This window comes from Bombus pyrosoma, linkage group LG11 (genome assembly GCF_014825855.1).
Source record: "Bombus pyrosoma isolate SC7728 linkage group LG11, ASM1482585v1, whole genome shotgun sequence".
Lineage (NCBI taxonomy): Eukaryota > Metazoa > Arthropoda > Insecta > Hymenoptera > Apidae > Bombus > Bombus pyrosoma.
The window spans coordinates 11,612,076-11,634,044 of NC_057780.1; the positions used below are offsets into that span (position 1 = coordinate 11,612,076).

At 37.3% G+C, this 21,969-nt stretch overlaps 1 protein-coding gene across 2 annotated transcripts; it reads right to left on the reverse strand.

Annotated features, from left to right (window-relative positions):
* Nucleotides 1-2,500: 2,500 nt before the first annotated feature.
* On the reverse strand, nt 2,501-21,969 carry LOC122572842 (breast cancer anti-estrogen resistance protein 3 homolog). 2 transcript variants are annotated; one of them, XM_043738386.1, is made up of 6 exons: nt 21,703-21,969; nt 14,728-14,950; nt 7,358-7,481; nt 6,182-6,421; nt 4,252-5,719; nt 2,501-4,039 (listed from the first exon to the last, which is right to left on the reverse strand). In XM_043738386.1, the coding sequence occupies exons 1-6, from the start codon at nt 21,743-21,745 to the stop codon at nt 3,708-3,710; spliced, it is 2,430 nt and encodes an 809-aa protein (XP_043594321.1). In that variant the 5' UTR covers nt 21,746-21,969; the 3' UTR covers nt 2,501-3,707. The 2 variants fall into 2 exon arrangements, with proteins under 2 accessions (XP_043594321.1, XP_043594322.1); XM_043738387.1 differs by lacking the exon at nt 21,703-21,969 and adding an exon at nt 19,250-19,576.

Genomic DNA, 21,969 nt, shown 5'->3' on the forward strand with positions numbered 1-21,969 from the left:
GGACTAGATTCTATATCCAATAAAATATTTATATATTCATATTGCAGTTCAACTATTTTCTGATAACTGTTACCTTCAGAAATATTGCGTCAGAATGAGAATTGGGATCATTAGCATTTGATGATTATCTGTAATGTGCTAGAAATCTCTGTGAAATATATATATTTAATAGGAGTCGAAATAAATTGTTATTGATCGTTTCTAAAAAAATATTTCATTTAAGAAAATATCTGTCCCTATGGAATTTTTATGGAAAGAAATGTTACTCTTAGGAACTTCTCTAAAAGGTGTTCTCATGGAGTGGATATTCCAAAGCGTGTAAGATAAATAAAAGTACCAGACCAATAGATACTAGCTTTATTTAACAATAGAATATCATATTATTCATATATTTATTGAATAAAAGGTATAAAAATCATAACATAAGTGATTAATAGTTTTATAACATGTATTGAGCAGAATGGAAAACTTGTCTAGGATAATACCTAAATAACATTTTTCTATGATTTCAATAAATTGAAATACATAGCAATTCTATAACATAATATAGAGATAATATATTTATTATTTTATTTATTTTATTTAGTCCGTGCCTCTCGGCTTTGGACGAACTTTCAGCTTTCTTTACAGCTCTTTATTGCACTAATCGCATTCTTATCTCTAATCTAACACTAATGCTTATGATCTATTTCAACTTAAGCCTACGAATTATTGCAACTTAAGCCTACACACTATTGCCACTTTGGTCTTTTTGCCTCCTTGTTGTGCTATCTTCCTGTCCTTCCACCCCTTCTTGTATTGCCTTTACCCTTCTTTTCTATAGAGATAATATAATAAACATCAAATATCTATTCTGTAACATCCTCATTTCAACAAACTCAACTAAGTATTAAACTGTGAATTACCTATGTAAATATTAAAAATAAAAGTAAATAATATATTCATTTTCCTTCATTTAATAAGAAAGAAACACTATATTCACTATATTTAATTATTGATTGAATATGATTAATATTATTAGAGCAAAAATGGAAGAATAACGACTTTACGAGAAGATTTTATGTCATATAATATCTTAATTTTGTACGCGGCTTTGATTGGACGGCGAAATGCTACGCTTCAGCCAATCGGGAATTTGCGAGGGAATCTGCTGCGTATAATGTCATTCTAGTGTCGAAAATCGTGGCGTCAGGACGTAGCACCCTATTTGACGTATGTAATTTCAACTGCGTCTTATTTCTACTTTATTTATAGGTTACTATCAGCTTCATTTAACTAATGTATAGTTACGTAATAGTGTCTTATTGTATCGAAAGTTAGTAGTTTTGAACTAGCCTTAGTTGTTTTTTTCTTTTTGTTGGTCACGTATGTAATTGTTAAAGATTCTGGTAATTTATATCGCGATCATATAAATAGGTCTCGATATTCGTTAGGGAAATCCGAAAATTGAGTCGTGAAAAATTAATATGGAAAACAACAAAGTTTTCGTTCTTACGAGATAGAGAGGGGCGAGTAGAGTGTCTCTGCCTTTGTTTGAAATATTCATAGCATAGAATATGAAGTTTTGTGTCTTCTATGTTGATTTTTCGCGACTCAAAATTACGAATGGTTTTTTCTATGCTTTCAGTACGAGTGTCGAAACCTGTCTATATGATTATGGTTTATATTACAAACTTTCCAGACAGAATTCGAGTTTGATTACTGTTTTCTTTAATGCAATTGGTTTTAATTTTATACAATTATTTTAAATCTTTGGTTTTCTTTTTATGCAGATCATTTGTTGATTATACAAATCACTTCCAAGGAATAGGAATTTATGGACGCCATGGTAATTAGTGGTCAATTCGATGATTTTGTATGCAGATTTGGTATGTATTTGATTTTTAGATAATAGTAATTGTAAGATGAAACTAAAAAAGTTAAAGAAACCACTTCTTAATTTGGTAATGTTAAACTACTTTTTTTGTTTTAATTCATATTAAAGAGTAAAATCGTGATTAATTTATCTTTAATAAATTCTTAGTTAACTGTTCAATTTAACGCAGACTCACCAAATTTTATTATATTTAAACATAAAACTGGAATAAAACTTTACATTTCATTACATTTTAATCGCGAATTTTTTGTAGCATATCGTCATTGAATTTTAGTCAACAAATTGTTTTATCTTTTCGCGCTGGAGTTACAATAGCAGATACGTTCAGACGTATCTCAGTTCAAGGCTAGATGACACCAGACGCGGCTTTTACGAAGTGCCATGTTAAAATACTGTCCTCGGACATATTTACTTACGGATTTTTTTATGTTTCTTATTTTATGAAGCGTGATGTGTATTTGAATCTCTATTCTTTGGTAAAAATAATCTTTCCTCTTGTATTTTGTGCAAAATAAAGAAAAAGTCTTAATATTAGTTTCACACTTTACATATGAATATTATATCTTTGCAGGAACTATATCAACAATCGATGGAAGGGGAGAGGGGGTGAATTGAAAGGCGAAGTTGATTTTCATTCTCCGTATATATTATTAAATGTGAACAAACGTGAACAACATTTACAACGTATAATCGGTCGAGTAATAATAGGATCGGTTAGAGCGTTAAGTACACGACAAGTTCAACTCGATTTGATTATCATATCTCTCGTCGCCCACTTTTCTTCCAAGACGTTAAATACGGTTTTCCTGTTAATAATAAAAGGATCGTTAAACATTCTTGGTAATCGTTATTGCGCTAAATACGACACGTTTTATCATTACATCTGCGATATACTATACGTCCAAGTCACGTTAATGCTATGTGCTTTTGATTTTTTTGTTCCTTAGAGATACAATTCCACCATCGCAGCGAATTATTATCGCAAAACACTTATTATTTCGTTGTTTTTTATTTCTTCTCTTACAAAAAATGTCATTCGCCGCGATGGAAAAATCACGTTCCACGAGTTACAATTACGATTTGCGATCTCATTTAAAGAAACAATTCAGAAAATTGCGAGAATCGCGAGGAAACGGCTCGATAACGGATAGGGCAGGATAAGCTAGGATTATTTGAATCAACGAGAAGGTATTATACAAGAACTAATAAAACGAACAATAAAATAATTTACAAAAATAAAGTAATATATATGAGCTATTGAATTACTATGACGATTATAATTAAGTAATATTAACGTTAATTAAACAAACTTTTCTCCTTTTGATGAGTAGGTCTTATTCCTTCTCGAAAACTATGCGCGAGCGTCAATGTATATCATATAATTTCGTTGTTCATCAGGCTACTAGCAACAAATCAAGCAGTCTATATTAAAATGTCGATCGCGGAAAAATTGTTCATAATTGAATTTAATAAGTTATAAGATGAACTGTTTAATTTCATCGAAATATTCTACCGATTCAAATAATCCTACCTTACCATATGTTTCAAAAAGTTCTAACGCATAATCGACTATAACAGTACATTCGAACACAATCGTGGATCTTTTCAAATAAAATACTAAACCCTACAAAAGTACAATTAATTACAATCACTTAATTACATAATTACAGAATCATAATTTACACCTAGAACGCAAGTCGAACGCAAATATGTTCGGGTCCCTTGTTTGTTATGCTTGTCTCGTTCTCGCGAGAAAAAAGTTCATTTAAAAACGTCGAGTAACGTCAAGATAAATCGAACTTCTATTTATAATATTCTCCTTTGATCGCGTTTAGGCCGCCACTTCCGTCGATGAACACTTGTCGAACATCGCGTCCAACACTTGCGTGAATTTTAAATGCCTCTCTTCCGGTGCTACGGTGGCTCCTCGGCTTCCCCACAGGAATTTTATATGAAATTCCGTTCGAAACGCGTCGGATAGTAATTCGTCGCTTCTCGAGCCCTCGAGAACGATTTCCGCGTTTCTACGGAATAATGGGAGATTCTCTGCCATTTTTCGAGCTGATTCCAAGTGAGACCAAACGATGGATAGGCCACAGTCTGGGGCTGAATTCTCCCAGGGCGATAGAATTGCCGCTGCTAGACCTGATGGGGCTACGGTCCCTAAAAAAGGATACGATTCAAATTTTATTACGCATCCGATGTTAAATTTTAGTTTAGATGGTCAATACAATACAAACAATATATTCTGCCTATAATAAAATTCAAACTGATAAAAATTAATTTTTATAAACGAAATTTTTGAGGATTCAGTGTCAAGTTAAGTTCGAATCGAAGATTTACCGCTAAAGCAAGGGAAACTTTATTCAACGCACCAAGAATATCTTCAGGACCTCGTTCGCCGAGTAAAGCGATGGGCAACAGATGTGGGAGCGTAGTATTTGGTGCCTGTGGGTTCGTGCACTCGTTCATAGCACGAAGCGTAGGCCTGAGCTTCGCTTCAAAACTAAAAGCTTCGTCGGTATGTTTCTGTCTCAACAAATGCCACGTGTTCGCCAACCTCTGTATCTGAGGCAAACACAAACCAAGCATCACGCCACAGAATCCATACAAATTCCCCAGAGCTGTCTTCGTATCTATGGCGACTTTGATCCACTTGCTGATCGTAGCTGCTCTTTCGATGGCGGTGGCTCCAGCCAGCACAGTCACCGCCACCACAAGCTTCAGACACTCGGATCTTTCGATCAAATCCATTCTGGCTTGTCGACCATGCGGCAGAGTGGCTAATTCGATACCACTCAGCCCATTTCTATTCCCAGATCCAGGTTGAAGAGCCAATTCAAGGTCGATCTTCGTTAGATGAGATGCCAAGACTCTTGGTGCCGAGTCGTGCAACATTCCAGACACTCCTCTTAAAGCTGTAGGATCTAGAGGTCTATGCTCGCCAGCTGGCAATAACAGAGTCGTAAATCCTTCGATATCCAAAGCTGTCGTGATTTCTAAAGACGGTGCAGCCACAACTAGCTGCTCTTCTGCGGATAATTCATACTCGTTGCCATTATTCCCATTAGTACCATCATTACTGGTGTTATAATGACTTCTAATCACGACTCCTTTGATAGGAGCAGAGGAAGACGGATTACTGGCGCCGCCTGAATTGTTCGTTTCGAACTCACTGTCTCCAGATCCGTTTCCGCTGTCGCTTCCTGACGCTTGGTAGCCTTGATGATGGTGATGGTGATGATGATGATGGTGATGAGCATGATGCTGGTGATTAGGGGCGTATGGCAGCCTTGGTGGCTTCGGCGGAGCGGTACCGTGTGAATTTTGATGATTCAAACTCGATGGTTGAAGAGTTGGCTGTTGCTGTTGTTGGAGAGCCGGGTCGGAAGTCACCCTGGTGATCTTCTGACGACCCAGAGATAAGGAACACGATGGTGGTTGGTTCTGAATAGGTGGAACTCGCGGTAGAGTGCTCGATTGGATCGGTCCATGGGGTGCTGCTTGTTGATTCGATGTTTGACGACTATCGTGTTGATCAGATGGATGATGTTGAGCGGTTAGAGAGTGACTTCGTTGTTGTTTTCGAGGTAGGCGAGGCGGAGATCCAGTCGATAGGGACGAGGAGGAAGGGCTAGAACAGTGTTGGCTGTTCGTTGGTCCTGCTACGCAGGTTAGAGGAACGCATCTTGGTTTTGGGGTGATTATGCGAGCGCCACTCGCTTGACTTATCGGACGGCCGCTGCCCACGTAGAAAGTTATCAGATCGGCTACCGTGTCAAACGCTTCGTCCTCGAACTGGTATTGGGCCCTTTCGTAGACTGTCTCTGGCTGAATTACTACCTGTTAGTATAGAGGCGTTTAGTTTATCGATAGTGATTATTTAGTTTCTTGATACGATTAGTCTATTGATAGTGATGAGAAAAGTACAGTAAAAATTCCATTATCAAAACGTGAAGTTCTCTTATTATATTCACAGATAAAGAACAGAAAAGTGAAAACAGCTAATGTGTAAATATATAAATCTGTAAGTCTATAAACATTTATGGGCTTTCCTTTTCAAAATAAAATTTAGAAATCTTTGGTTTTAAATACAGTAGAAACTTGATTATCAGAATACTGATTAAAGAAACGGCCGATTATATCGGAACACCAATTAATAGGAAATTACAGAACGCTTGTTTGAAGAAGTTTGGAAATTGGACAATTTAAAGGATTTGTTACATTTTTATCCAAAAGTTTTTGCTTCTATTGTTTAAAAGGAAAGATTACATAAAGAATGCGATAGCCTTAAGAAAAACTCACCCTGTTGATGACGAAATGAAGGGGTTGGCCTTTCCATCGGACCGTAAGGACGTAGTTTCCGGGCTGAGAGGCACAATCTCGGACCAGGAAGTCACCGTCGTTCGGTACTTCCGCTTCAGCGCCTTTTCGACCACCTCGAAGAGTACTACCATGATACCAAGCGTGCGATCTTAAATCTCTGGGATCCAGAAGTCGAAGTTCTCGCTCCAGAAGTTTTCGAGTCGACTCCTCGGGTGGATCCTAAATCAGATAAGCGAGAATGTGAATTTTAAATGAGAGGTTCCCGAACATAGTTCAGAATACTATAGCGTTTGGAGCATTAGAAATTCAAGAAGACCCGTGGGATTAGCATTTTTTCAATATTAATGACCTGAAGATTTTATTTTTTTATATAGTTTGACGTTTCTATAAATAATCTTAAGCATTTGCTTCTTACTCTTTTTATCCTTTTTAAACGAGTAATTTCTTTACCATATATTAGTATTTTAATTTGATACAGCGTGGACATACGAGCATTTTTACCATTGTATCAAACGACTTTTCGCATAAGATAAGCTACATATAGCCACAATCAACGAAGAAATGTCTGGACGGTACGAGACCGCAAGATTGGCTTAACAAGAATAGCCTTGAGTACTCGCTCCATAAAGGGATCAACGAAGTTAGCGTTCATGCGTACAACTTATCAACGGTTTGGAGCAAAGTGTCACGCGTGAAAGTTGAATCACCGAGTCAGTAGCGTCAACGAATTAATCATCAAATTTCTTCGATGAGTCTGTCACTTTTCATTATCATACTTCGGTCAAGATCGAGCCCCGTTAGTTTGATCATCTCTAAAAATATTCTAAACAAACCTCTGTTCAACATAAAATATCCACTACGTGATTATTTCGTTCAGTACTACAAACTTACTACTTTTATGTAAACACGACTGGCGTATAAAAATATAAATTAGGCATAAAACTTATCATCAGTATCGGAGAATTATTAAAAATGATTTATTCAAACTTTAAAATTTTCGCAAATTTATATTTCACCGGGGAGTGGTGTCACTGAACGAACCGTCTCGCGTAACAACAACTTTTCCGTCTATTAACGCCAATTATCACAGATTCCGCGCTTTTCCACCGAATTCTTCGAATCTGAAACGTTTCCTATAATAAATGACACACTTACCATTGGTAGATTGGAATAGTCGTTACTGTTGTCAACCCTTTTCGCAGCGGATTCGCACGCGTCGCAGTCCTCCCTTCTGTTCGCCACCTCCTCCTCCGCCTCCTCGACCTTTACCTCCGACGACCTGCGTCGAAAAAGCAACTTTACACCGTGGATCGTTCACATTTCGCCTCGGTGCATCTCTCCAACCCTTTTTCCTTTCAATTTGTTTCTTTTAACCTTCCCTCTCGTCGAAGGTGAAAGAACACACGGTGCGTTCCACGAACGTGATCGCGCGCAAAGAATTTTCTTTTGAAGCCGCGAGAAATCGTAAAGACAGATAGGGTTTGGCCACACGGCTCTCGGGCCGAGCGCGCGCACCCCACTGAACTATGTGCGTGGAAAGCCACGACGGGAGCAGGGCCGTATTTTTGGAGGATCAGAGGGGCGCCCCGTGAGATATTAATAGAACGACGTGGAGACGAATTCGACTCGGCCGTCGTTCTAGCCAAGGGAAATATTTCTCTTCCCTCCCTATAGATGCTGCGATCTCGTTTGACTGGAAGCCCATTAAAATTCATCGTTTTCTTGTTTTCTTCTGCGATCTTTCAAACGTTGTGGATTAACGTACTATTATTGTGCTTTTATTATTCGTTAATTTTCGTTAATTGCGAAAATGAGTAAAGATAGCATTTACATGTCCGAGCAATAAAATTTGATAATTAACTTAACAACCACTTCAAAGAAACTCAGATCTACTTAGATACATCTATCCAGATTTACTGTAAATTAATCTTGACTTCTTCAGATTAGAAAACTGTCAAGAGTTCTAAATAATAGACGGCTATCTCTTAGAAACAGCTGAAGTAAAAATAGTATTCCATTATGGTATACGATGATCGAAGAATTTATTAAGATGATCGATTGACGAAGATGATTCGAAGAAGTCAGGTTTAGTTTAAAACGATTCAACGGTGCATTTTATTGCATTTTTAATATGCTAAGTACGTTACTGCGTACCCATAGTGTCTCATCGCGTTCTCACCCACGCCTGCGTTTTCTCCGTTCTCGAGTGCCTTTCAACATTCGAGTTGACACCGGTCGTTCGATCGATGAACTCGAGCGCCAGATATTCCCCCGATTTTCGAGGGTTTCGTTGATTTCAATTGAGAAATTCAACGTTATCGAGATACCACGTTAGGCCTAGTTGATACACGCGGAAGTTATTGATCTGTTCAGGAAGAGGGTGTTGCATATGGGGGCCTGGCGCGCCTGCGTGAAATAGGGGCGCTCGATAAGTGTAATAAAACGCATCTGTGCATTTGTTTCGTTCGTACTGAGCTTGGAAAGGAAGTGCATCGTTCGGTGAATGATCGATGTAAGGACGCGAGAGTACTGTCTCAGGTCTACGACAGTATCAGGTTCGTTTGATAATAGTCCGTGCGATTGTTAATTAATGAAATTAAGAATAAGAATTGTTAGTAAATTAAAACGATTACGCCAATAATATAAATCAGTTTATGGGGTTATAGATCTGTCTGATTTAAGAGTAGGAGAATATTTCTTGGTAAACAGTAACAAACGATGATTCCACTTGTAACAACAGATGCATATTTTTTTACGTCATTCTACTTACGAATAAAAAAACAAATTTAACCGAGCACCCCAATATGTTCTACGAGATTATTTGGTTGTTATTACATGTGGTGCAACATGTGGACACCGCCTTTTGAATGGATACAAATATTATATCTGTTAGATCTATTTCTATGGACTATTCTACATAGGTATCAAGCTATGGTTTTTTAAACATGTTTTTTTTTTCTAATTAAATTATCGCAATTTATTTTATACGCGTTTGATATCATTTGATGCGTGATTGTATTGTGCGATTGAAAAAATTGCGTACTGTTTGATAGTATCCTTTTTTCTTCTTATTCTTTTCGCGATAAGCACTGAAGCATCTGTATAAACTTATAAACGTAGCATGCGCGAAACATAGCACACATGCGTTTATTTCAAAATCTTGTCATTTTTATCATAAAACATTCTTGTATAAAAATAATATTGATATACTACTTGTCTCAGAAACACATTTCACTCTAAAAAGTTACATGAAAATACCGTATTACGCTATCTATGACACCAAACACCCCTCAGGTAAAGCACATGGAGGAACTGCAGTAATAATAAAAAATGACATCAAGCATCACCTACATAGTCAAACAAATCAAGAACAGCTACAAGCAACCACTGTCACAATACAAACCAATGACAATTATTTTCAGATATCAGCAGTATATGCACCACCGAGACACAAAATGACGCTTAAAAAAAGGGGAGAGTACTTCCAATCCTCAGGCGATAAATATATCACAGCAGGAGACTTTAATGCGAAGCACACGTTATGGGGTTCGAGAATTAACCCACCGAGAGGCAGAACACTAGAAAAATATATTAGAAATAGCAACCTCAACGTGCTATCTACAGGAAGACCAACGTACTGGCCGACAGACCTCAATAAAACACCTGACCTGTTGGATTTTGCAATAACAAAAGGATTAAGTGCAAGTAAATTAAAAATAACAACCAGCCTTGAGCTTAACTCCGACCACACACCAATTACATTAGAATATACGGGCAAACCACTACTTTATAACAAGTCAAAGTCGCTTTACAATAAAACCACCAACTGGAAAATTTTTAAAGAGCTGATCGAAAACAAAATCAATTGCAATATCCCATTGAAAACACCTGAACACATTGAGCAGGCAGTAGCAACTCTGACAGAAATAATACAGGAAGCAGCGTGGGCAACCACCACTTATAAATTAAATAGCAGGCAAACAAAAATTATTCCGTAGGACATCCTAGATAAAATTAGAAAAAAAAAGAAAAGCGAAAGCAAAATGGCAAAAACTGAGAACACGAGAAAACAACTACTCCCTATGGAAAGTCACCAACAAAGTGAAGAAAACAATAAAATCAATCCCAGCAATCAAAAAAATGGACAACTCATGGGCCAGAAGTAGCGAAGAGCAGGCAGAAGAATTTTCGAAGCACTTACAAAATACATTTTCACCGTATGAAATTAATAACCGCATTCCCGAAGGGCAAACACATGAAGAAGTGGAAAATGCCAACAACGCAATTGACAAACACTGCACCATACTCAGCATAACAGCGCAAGAAGTTACAAACTTAATTAAGGCAACAAAGACAAATAAAGCACCAGGATTTGACTTGATCAATGAAAAAATCTTAAAAAACCTTCCCCCAAAGGCAATAAGACTAACAACGATAATATTCAACGCAATTCTAAGAATACAGTATTTTCCTGCATTATGGAAAATAGCAAAGATCGTAATGTTACCCAAACCAAACAAAAACCCACATTTAACTGCATCTTACAGGCCAATATCATTACTACCTGCGTTTTCCAAACTACTAGAAAAAATAATATATAACCGCCTAAAACCAATAATAGAAAAAGAAAAACTAATACCGGACCATCAATTTGGATTCAGGAATAAACACTCTACAATAGAACAAATGCATAGACTCGTCAATGAAATTTTACAGGCATTGGANAACAAAACAATATTGCACGGCACTATTTATTGACATTGAAAAAGCATTTGACAAAGTTAACCATGAAAAACTTCTTCAAACTATCAAAAAGCAATTTCCAGAACAAATCTACAAATTACTCAAATCTTACTTAAACAATAGAACCTTTGTAGTAAAAATAAATGACGCATATTCTGAAATTAAGGATATCAAGGCAGGAATACCGCAAGGAAGCGTCCTAGGACCAATATTATACACACTCTATACAGCAGACATGCCAACAATTGTCAACAGCAAAACTCTAACGTTCGCGGACGATACGGTCTTACTAACTAGACACGCAAATCCAGAAACGGCTGCCGCACTATTACAAAAACACATTACAAAAATAGAAAAATGGCTGCAAAGCAAACAAATAAAAGTGAATACCAGTAAGTGCAATCACATAACATTTACGCTTAGAAAAGGAAAAACACCAGACATCCAACTAAATGGCGCCCACATAGCACAAACAAAGTATGTCAAATATCTAGGAATACATTTAGACACACGCCTTACATGGAAACATCACATAAAATCAGTAACAAACAGAATACGTGAAAAAATGAAGCAGATGTACTGGTTAATCAATAGAAAATCTAAATTAAGCACAATGAATAAACTAAATATGTACAGAAAATTAATCAAATCAATCTGGACATACGGAGTCCCACTATGGGGGATGGCAGCAATCAGTCACATAAATAAAATAGAAACAGAGCAAGCAAAAATCTTAAGGACAATAGTTAACGCTCCATGGTACGTCAGAAATGAAGATATACGAAAAGCTTTAAAGATTCCAACAGTTAAAGAGGAAATCGCCAGATGTGCAAAAAAGTATAAGGAAAAACTTGCAACACACCCAAATCAGCTGGTTGCTGAAACGAATAAATCAATAATAGAAAGAAGATTGAAGAAGAAGCATCCTGCAGACCTCATAATAGAACAATAAACAACCTGGAAGATGGAGTCCCGCTGGCGGTAACCATCCACATGCTATATTTTATCAAAACTTAAAATATAATATTTTACCAAATGTCCTAACGGACGAATTGTAAAATGTAAACAAATAATAAATAAAAAAAAAAAAATTTTATCATAAATACATAACATCAAGGTCAATCGATCACTCGAGGATGATTTTTGTCAGTTCTTTTTTCTTATCTTTCTAAATTCATTATAGAATTTTACTGTTATCAGGTATTAAATTTTAAAATAACAGCTTATCGAGATGAACCGGGAATGTTATACGTAATTTTTTGTCAAAAATTATAGTCAAAATACGAAGATTAAGAATCATATATAAAAGTTTGTCTCGGATAACTTATAGAATTTTATTTCTTTTCTATTGTTTCATACGCGTCAGTACGCGAGTCTAACAGTCTACCGTTTCAAACTTCAACCGATGGCGTGACGAAAACAATTTTCAACTGGAATTATACGTAGACGAGAGGGATACGTTTCGCAGAAGTATGCAGCGTTTCTTATCGTCCCTAGCTGTAATGTCAACGCGACAGAACTTTACCCGTGTTATCAGCGATTCGCGCGAAAGTGCACGCATGCGCATCGTTTTGTGTAACACTGCTCCTGGTTTTACCCATAATCGTCCCCATCATGTTCATAGAAACTTGCACAAGATCTATGAAAGTACTCATTCATTGAAACCACCAGTAATTTTCGTAAGTTAATCGACTAGATGAACTTCTTAGTTTAAGTGAATTATTTTCTGTGAATCTATAGGAATTATTCGGATAAAAATCTTTTCTGTGGTGTCTGAACGTTCTATCGTGGTAATAAACAAAGCAGTATAAAGAATTTAAAAAAGAAAGAAATAAGAAAAGCAAAGTAGGGAAGAAAAAAGGTATTGCAGTAATAAAATGATACATCGTAGAAAAAGAAGTAGCAGCAAAGAGAAGTAACGTAAAGTTATCGTAGAAGAGGTTTTCAGCAATGAAAAAAAAGTCAGTGTAAAGAGCACAAGATGATATCTATGAACTTACGTTCACAATTGAACTAAATTTAACGTGATGAAATAATGATTTATGATGAAATTTTGCAATTTACTCGAGTTTCGGTCAATTCGTTCATCGGCATGCTCTATCATAACTTCGTCGCTTGACCGATTTTACGACTTCTCTGCAACATGGAGGCGCTACCGTACCTTAATTATACCGATCATTAGCATCATCATACTCAATCCCTGCTCAACATAGCGTAAAATGAATCAATTTCCAACGTCACTTTACACTCCGTTAACCACGCTCGATTTAACGCTGCGTTTAACTTATTGAAATTCATATCGGTCAAGCTATGAAGTCATTAACGATCGAAATGCCAGTTCTTATAGTTTTCAACGATGCAATGTTCAGATAAATCTCGACATGAACGGGACAAGGATCGGTCGATGTGCTGTCGCACAGATTTCCGACGGGATTACGAAACAGCTACAAGTATCGTTGGAACGTTTATAGTTTCCCCCATTGTGCTGTCTTTCCGCTATGGGATTCCCGACCGGCCGAGGGAGGACATCACTTTGAAAGGCAAAGATCGAGGAAAACCGGTTCAGGACCTGCCGGCTCTATTATGCTCCCGTACCGGTATCCTCGATGTACCTCTAACAGGCTAATTCATAACTTATAACACGAGAATTTCGACTCGAATCCCTTTGAAAAGTCCTTCGAGGGTCTTTTTAGGGTTCCTCGAACCCATGTTATTTTAACATATGTATATATGTGAAATTTGAAACTTAGAGATTAGTTGCGTTGAAAGTATAAATTTTCAATGTTGGTTATCGTTAACACGTTGAATGCCATGGGGGTCACCGGTGACCGGCGCACCAAGATTATTAGAAATACGTAATTTGAACAAATGTCAATAGTTATAAATTTTTTATTATTACCATCGTTACTGCAATAATGTGGCGAAATTAATGCAATATAAAACATATAAAAATAGCTTTATTTCTACATGAAATATAGATCTATTATGTGCGCCCCCACCAGTGGCTGTTGAACATGGGAACATCCGCTTTTTCCATGTTTTACCATAATGAACAATAAGCCTAAGGAATGTTTCGACTTGAAAGATGTTTGGTGGCATTTAAGAGCCTTGACAGTAAAGTAAAAAATACTAAATCTTGTGACGGTCTTTAGGATTATTGCGGGTCCGAATAAGTATGCCCGTGGGATGGATTATGGTTTATGGTACGACCCCGGACGTAACAACATAGAACAATTATTTAGCAATTTGAAGAAACAATATGAGATAATTAATAATCGTAAAAAATAAGTAAATTGAGCGAAATTGCTCAGCTACATAGGGGTCGCCGGTGACCTCAGTGAATTAAATTCATTAATAATGATTACGCACCGTAACATATCTCTTGTAGGTAAAATTCCAAAGTTATGTATGTCGCATAATAAAAAATTCATCGTGGTGTCATGGCCAAATCTTGTAAAATTGGCGTGGCATTCAACGTGTTAAACATATAAATCAGTATAAGGTTGTGAATTAGAAGGAATTTAAAGATGTATGAGACGTAGATCGATAAACTTGAAGATATTACTCTTCGAAATTATGGATTATTAAAGATTCAGAATTGGATAAGTAATATAAATATATCCATAAAATTCAACTAAATTGAACAATTTACGAAATAACCGGGAATTTTAATCTAAATTAAGCCATACATGAGCTTATGTGTACATAACATTGATTTCAAGTAGTCGTTTTATCGAACAGAGTGGTTCGTTTATGGTTAGTTAACACACCACTCGAGTTACCTTCTGTTCTCCTCGGTCGGATCTTCCGGCGACGGTGGTGTCACAATGAATGATGGCTCCTTATGAATAATTGCTTCCGGCTGTAGGTGGATCGTGTGTCGCTTCTGATGGAGTTCCTTACAAGAGGTTGAAGATGATATGCCGTTTCTCTTTCGACGACGGCCACTGGCGCCTAGGTTTTGTAGGGTGCCCATAGATGGAAACCGGAAGCTCCATGCTATGCCTGAAGATTATCGAAAAGTGTGTTATTGCATCAGTTGTGTTTTCAGAAATAAACAAACTCTTAACTTTCATCGAGAATCATCCGAAAAAATAGGAATCTTCTTTAAAATCTTTTCAAAGTGATTCTAGATGAAATGTTATTAATATATACACATTTTAATTAAATTATCATATATTACATATGAATATCAAGAAGAAAGAACATTATAGAACTGTACATCTTTATAGAAGAACACTATAGCTTCGATATGAAGAACAAGCTATTTCGCCGAATCTTCTCTTGCATCTTAGTAAACCTATTACTATTAGGAAACCAATTTTGTCAAATTATCGAGCAAAGTCATTTGCTATACTTTCCCTTACAAAGCTTAGCGACTCGAAAAAAAGAACAATCAACCTCGACAAAAGTAACATCATTTCCAACTCGCGCTAACATCTATTACACATTTCTTAGTGATTCATATTCCATAACGTTCTCATTTGCTTGCTATACCTAGTCTCATTATAATCTATCATTCCATCAAGAATACAAATTAGCTCGTTCCTTATAGAGAGCAACTCGAATCGCTTTGTTTTTCATCGAGAACCCGTAAAGATCTCTACGCAAAGAAATTTCTAACTCATCGATCATACGACGACAAATTGCCCATACATTTGCCGATACATAGGTAATCTGAAGTTCAAATCCTTCGTCTCTAATACTCACGCATGCCGGTACTTTTCCGCGCGCGATCCTTGTCGCTTACGATCATCGCTATCTGTGCCACTTACTCGTGGACGAATCTTATCAGCTCACGTTTATGTCACTCACTTTTGTCTGTTATTTATTTGTAATCAATAACATTGGCCGTGTGGTCAGTGTGCAAATCACTTGAACGAATGAAAGCGTTTAAAACCACTCGCTCGCGATTCGCTATCGCGAACAGAGATGCCAACGCCCCTCCATCGCGATTACGTCAAATGGTTTCATCGGGTTTCGTATACAAACGATCGGTGCAGTTAATGTCTTTATCGGGGCTTCTCTTTCGCCTCTCAACAAGGCAGGGTATGATCGTGGTCGTCCTATCAAGGAATTTTATCTAGGCATTTCTTTATTAGGTAACTACTATTTTCTTAAATCTTCGTGGAATTGAATTTTTTATTGTAATTGATACAGAAGAAAAAGATATAGAAAAGTATGTACGAATATATATACTTTTGAGCACTTTAACGAGTCCTATTGCGAAAAATACTTTTGGGATGTTTCAATGAGTTTCCTGACTCTGATCTCAGTTTTATTTGTCGAGATAGGAGCTTCTTGCACCTGCTCTCACAATTAGTATTACCATTTCTTCTATCTCTATATGATTGAAATCAAAGTCTCATCTCTCCCTTGCATAGACTACATCCTCCACTGCATATGCACTTTTCACTGTACTACCCACCCCTCCTCTAGTCTCAATCCCACTTCAAACGATCAAACCATTCACTTTACATTTTACATTATGATCAATCCACCTGTCGTTCATTAACCCCAAAAGTCAAAAAATGTCTCGTTCCGTTTCAATCATAAATGAAACGTATGTTAGGACCAGTATCGCTTTCGAAAAATATTGCTCAGTACAACTGGGCTCGTCCTTCTCTGGAATTCTGACCGGATCACTGCATCGTGTTCACGGAGAAGGCGATCGCAGGTGCAGCCACGAAACAACCGCGCTCGTTATCGAAGTCGTGGAACCTTCCTCGATTGTTCGTCATCGATTTAGTGATTCCGATTTGCAAATCGTTTTATACGCGGTACACGCGAGATATTACGTTTTTATTCACTCGTACCCACATCTGACAAGCGGATCATACGTGGATCCTTAGAACAGTTGGTCAGAAACTGAAGTGTTCGGCTCACTTTCGCTTCGATTCGTTTATCTTCGCTCGCCTTCACACGCGCGGATATAAACCTGTTCTCGAGCCTTTCCAGTCGCGGATACGAGACCATGTTCCCCCGTTAAACTTCGCGATTTTTCGCCGGGTATTTCTAGACAGGCAAAGATGCTTCTGCTCGTCTTCGTTTTTTCGTTTTCCGCTACATTGGACGATTTAAAAGAAAAAGAGAAAGAGTGCTGAGTAGCGAATTGTACGGCAGTTGCGTGACTCGGAATGCATTCTTCGCCACGAAAGTGTACCTGTTTCAGAGCATTTCCAAACAACCGTTCCGCTCTATTTTCAGGAACACGGTTCGAGCACCAGCTGCACGTAACAAAGTTTCCTTCGCTCGTGGGAAGGACCAGTAGATTGAGATACATATAGAAGATTTCGCGAGCAGTTTCTTCTTTCGTTATTAAGCTGGTGCATATTCGTTGAAGTAGAATAAAATGTTGTTGAGTAATATTGGTTCGTCAAATTCAAAGGTCACAGAAGCAATATTTTCATACGCATCAACTTGGTATATTTGAAAAATATTTTTACTGCCTACCATCGACTACGGATGTTATCTTCAATTTTGATGAGATGGAAGTTTTGTGTTAAAACGTTTAATCGTGTATACATTAAAAACTACTGCGAAGAGTTTTGAAATGAGGATGAAGAAATATATTTACTAAGCGTTTTGAAATATTTTTATCTCTTCGTCATTTTTTGCTGATTTGCAACACAGATGTTTTCATCGTAAATGTTCCTTCATTTATATATGCATGAGCTGTTGAAGTGACTATCCGACGTTTAATATAAAAATTCCAATGTTTGCATACGAAATAGTAGGATTTCGCATAATAAAATAAATTGACGAATCGTTAAATTTCATAGTAACAGACATGCATCATTCGATCGTGATAAGAGGAGACGTGACTAAAAATTCTTCGGGCTCGAAATGTCAGCGATAGATCAACGCCGACGGGGACAATGGTCCATTCATTGCAAGAATATGCACGTTTATCGTTTCCTTTCAATCGGTAGATCTGCATAATCGACCTTAATGTACTCTTATCCATAATTCACCAAAAAAACCAATCACAAAAGAAGAGGAGAATCTTTCAACGCGTCATTTTTTTTACTCTTATTGACAAGCTATTCGTGTCTTTTTCAGCTATAAAAGAGATCAAACTTCATCCTTTTTTCTCTTCGATCCTTTTCTTTTAACTATATTTCCTAACTTAAGCATCGTAGAGAAAATTACAAAAGTCTTCGTACCCTTTATAAAATTATCTTTATTAAATAAAATTGCACATCTTTCGCAGCGAAGTTAGCGTGTTTTATGCTAATTAACAGCTTCGCTTTAAAGGTATAAATTCTCATAAAATATTGGCATGATCGTATATCTCTCTGAGAAATAACAAGACTGCACAAACACAATCTTTTTCTTCTTACGAATATTCTCATAAAGAAGTGCGTTTTGCTATAAAATAATTATTGTTGCTTCGTGTGTCAATAAATGAACACGAAGATACGACACGTAATATTACACGAGGATACGACTTTGCATGAAAATAGCCTTTTCATGGGATTTTACAGAACGAAGGCATTCGTGGAAGACCATAAAAGCTATTCTAAACATTACATTTACGCTTTCACTATTTTCTCCACTGGCACAAACTCTCTACCCTATTCCACACATTTTCTCTGGCCACCAGTGAAGTTTTGAGTCCTCCTGAAAATTTCACGGTGTGCTTGAGAAAGAAAAATGAAGGGTAGCCATGATGGGAGCTCTCGAGCCACCAAGAGAGCTTAAGACAGTCGAGGAAAAAGGAGAAGAGCGAGGCTGGTCGTGTTCGAAAAACACAGTCGCTGGAATGCAGGTGTGTTTTGCGCCGCCCGCTTATTCGCTCGCTCGCTTGTTCACCGACATCATACCTGGCGACACTGATAAGCCAACCGCTTATCGAGATAACTATGCAACGTTTGGAGAACCATTATCGACCGAAAAAGCCGCGATTAGGTAGCCTTACTGAGCACGAACGAAACGAACAAACCACGGGAATATTTTTGCCGATTTTGTTATGTTTTATTTGGATTTTTGGCAATATGTCGTACATTGGATGAGAGATAATCTTTTTCTGGAGATTTCAGATTTGATTTAATTTGAATAAACTGATTACTTTTTGTTCGGCGTTTGAGTGATATTTACAATAATTTATCGGATGATTATAATTCAATTGATTGAATAAATTTCGATAAACTTGTCACTTTTTATTCTCGTTAGATTTAGACCTGTGAAAATATCGGGAGAGAATATTATAGAAATGAATAATATTAAGTGTTTCACGGAAGTTTAATATACATATATCATATTTAACTTGATCAGCAAATTGACTGAATGACACTGATTCACCTGTTGCTGCAGCTTCATAAATGTTTCATTGGCGACGAGAGTTCGGAATTTGCAAAATCTGCATACCGTCAAATGTACCGTATACAATATGAACAAGAATATTTCTTTTTTCATTCGTGGTACATTTTTACAGCCAGTTACTCGCGAAGTCGTTGAAAGCTTCTCGTTCCATAACTTTCATGAATATTTCGATTTTTCGTCTGTGCATTTAAACGGAAGTCTTTGAATTTAAATACAGACGAATTTTGGAGAACTTTGTTAAAAGAAATTCCGTTATACGCTAGTTATATCAGCTCGGTTGAAAGAACACGCGCGCTTTTCTTTGTCATCGAAAACTGAGTGTTCGACACGGCTGATTCTTTGCGCGTACTGTTAAAAAACAAGTTTTATTCACGTGCGTAAAACGTGCGTGGAGATTCCCCCGTTTCCTTCGTGGCTGCGTAATTATATGCGCGTTTACCTCGCGACGGGAATTACAATCGGACTCAGTTTGTACACAGCTGACAGGGACGAATGAGTCGCCGAGAGTTTCGATCGACGCGTAGAGAAATCGCGAGATTTCAAAATTTCAAATTACATTCCAATCCACAATCTCGATGCAACATAATCCTAAAAATGTAGGAGAAAATTTACGAAAGTATATAATTTAAAATTTAGTGCGTTGGTCGACTCGATCTGATTGGTCGAGTTCTCGAAAAATGTCGAGCAAGTCCACTATTTAACGTCTGATTGCCCCCGTGTGCTCCGTTTACACGTTTCGCGCGCTTAAATGTCCTTAAAGACACGCGTTTATCTCGACGTTTGGTCGGTGCAAGCTGCGTTTATCAGCCGCAGCCCGCGCAAGAAGGAACTACCGTGCGACCTACATCCCACGTTTAGCATACTTCGTACCAGTTTCGATTTTCAAATAAAACTCCAACGTGATTCTCTACACGTGTATTTACTTACAACGCGACAGCCCGCGAAGCGATCGTTGCGTAGGCGGAGCTCCACGATAAACCGCTGATATGCCAGGTGACTTATCGCGATGTCTCGTTTCGTTTGTTTGGCCAACGATTTTTCGTCCCAGCTGTTGCATAACTGAATTAATATTCGAAGCAAAAGCGTTCTGGATTCTCTTGCACGATAATTTATTAATCACAGTTATATTAATGAACTGACAATTGCAAGAAAATTGATCAACGCCGTTAACTTGCAATATTTCACTAATAACGTTTCTTTAGTCACGCAACACGATGCTCATTTCTTCTAGCCAAAATTAGAGGATATTTTTTAATACACATAGTGTTTCATGTAAGTTTCTGTATACGCAAAAAGGGCACTTTTATGTAGACAAAATGACATCAAAATTTGCCGCCAAAGTTAGCATGTTTATGTTAAAAAGATTAAGACTCGTTTTAAGGACAAAAACAGTTCTGGAAAGGTATTAGCATAACCTGTAGTTCAAAATACTAAGATGTACAAATATTTTTGTCTCCCTATTTTGTCTACATATTCGTATAAGAATTATACCTACTTTCTATAATGTAGAAAAGTTATATATATTATTTTTATACATTTTTGCATTAAAAATAGCGTTTTTACAGGGTGTACGAAGACTCTTGTGAGAAATTGAAAAGGAATTAGTTTGTATACACATTCTGAGAATAATACTCTGCGGAGAAAGTTAGTTAATTGCTTATTGTATTCTATAGATTAGAGGATTTTTTAATCATTACCTTAATTAGACTATTATCGAAAGGATAGACTCTTGATTTTTTAATAAAATTAATAAGTTCGACTAAATTACAAGTTAAAAGAAGAATCAAAAACTCAATGGTACAAACGTTGTTAAATATGTACAAACGTAACTTCACGTGGTCGTTTTACGCTTGACCACGAGATCTCTCACCGATATCAGCCTCGACCGTCCATCATTGAGCACGTGCTCCCTGAATCACGGCGACTCATCACTCTCCTTTCACCGATCGAACAAACCACTCCCGCATACGCATAAAACACTATCATCAATCTCCTTCAAATCCTTCAAAAAAATAAAAAAAAAGAGAAAAAAGTACACACTTCAATAACAACTAATACAGTTCCTTAATAACTGAAAAATTTGTTCATTCACCTTCAAAACACGTTGAAAATCCTCTACTGTAACTTGCAAATGGTGCCTTTACCTGCATGAGTTTTGTATTGTACGAACAAGGTCCACATTTTGATTTGAAAAACTCCTCGACGCAGAGAAACGAGGAAAATCGTTTCAGAAATGAAACAAATAGGACAGTAAATTGACTAAATACGAATGACTTTACACATCGTATAGCACAACTAACGTGCACGTGATTCGAAGAAAGAAATTTCAATGCCGAAGAACAGAGCACTGCTTCGAATAAAAAAATTGCTGCAAAAATCAAATCAAAGGAACAGAAGGAAAAAGATTACAAAATGTAGAATATGACACTGACTCTGGCTTCTGCGGGACTTTAGTTTGCTGGCGGTTTTCCCCATTTTCCAGGTGGACGCATGCCATCGGATCTCACGTTGCACCGATTCCTGGTATCGTCGCGTAGAGGAGGCTTCGGCCACGGTTAGGATGCGACCGTCGTTGCGACCGTAGCATAATGCGATACCGAGCTGACTGACTGACCGGCCACGAAACGGAACACGAGGGGACGAAACCTCGATGGTCACAGAAGTTGGCTCCGATCGTCGTCGGTCGACACACAGCCAAC

What these genes read in the sequence shown, in the direction of transcription:
- LOC122572842 (XM_043738386.1), bottom strand. Translation starts at nt 21,745, where the DNA reads ATGGGGAAAACCGCCAGCAAACTAAAGTCCCGCAGAAGCCAGA. An exon ending in AAAGTCCCGCAGAAGCCAGA is followed by an intron (nt 14,951 to 21,702) that starts GTCAGTGTCATA and finishes GATAATCTTCAG; the next exon opens with GCATAGCATGGAGCTTCCGG. An exon ending in AGGTCCTGAAGATATTCTTG is followed by an intron (nt 4,040 to 4,251) that starts GTGCGTTGAATA and finishes ATCCTTTTTTAG; the next exon opens with GGACCGTAGCCCCATCAGGT.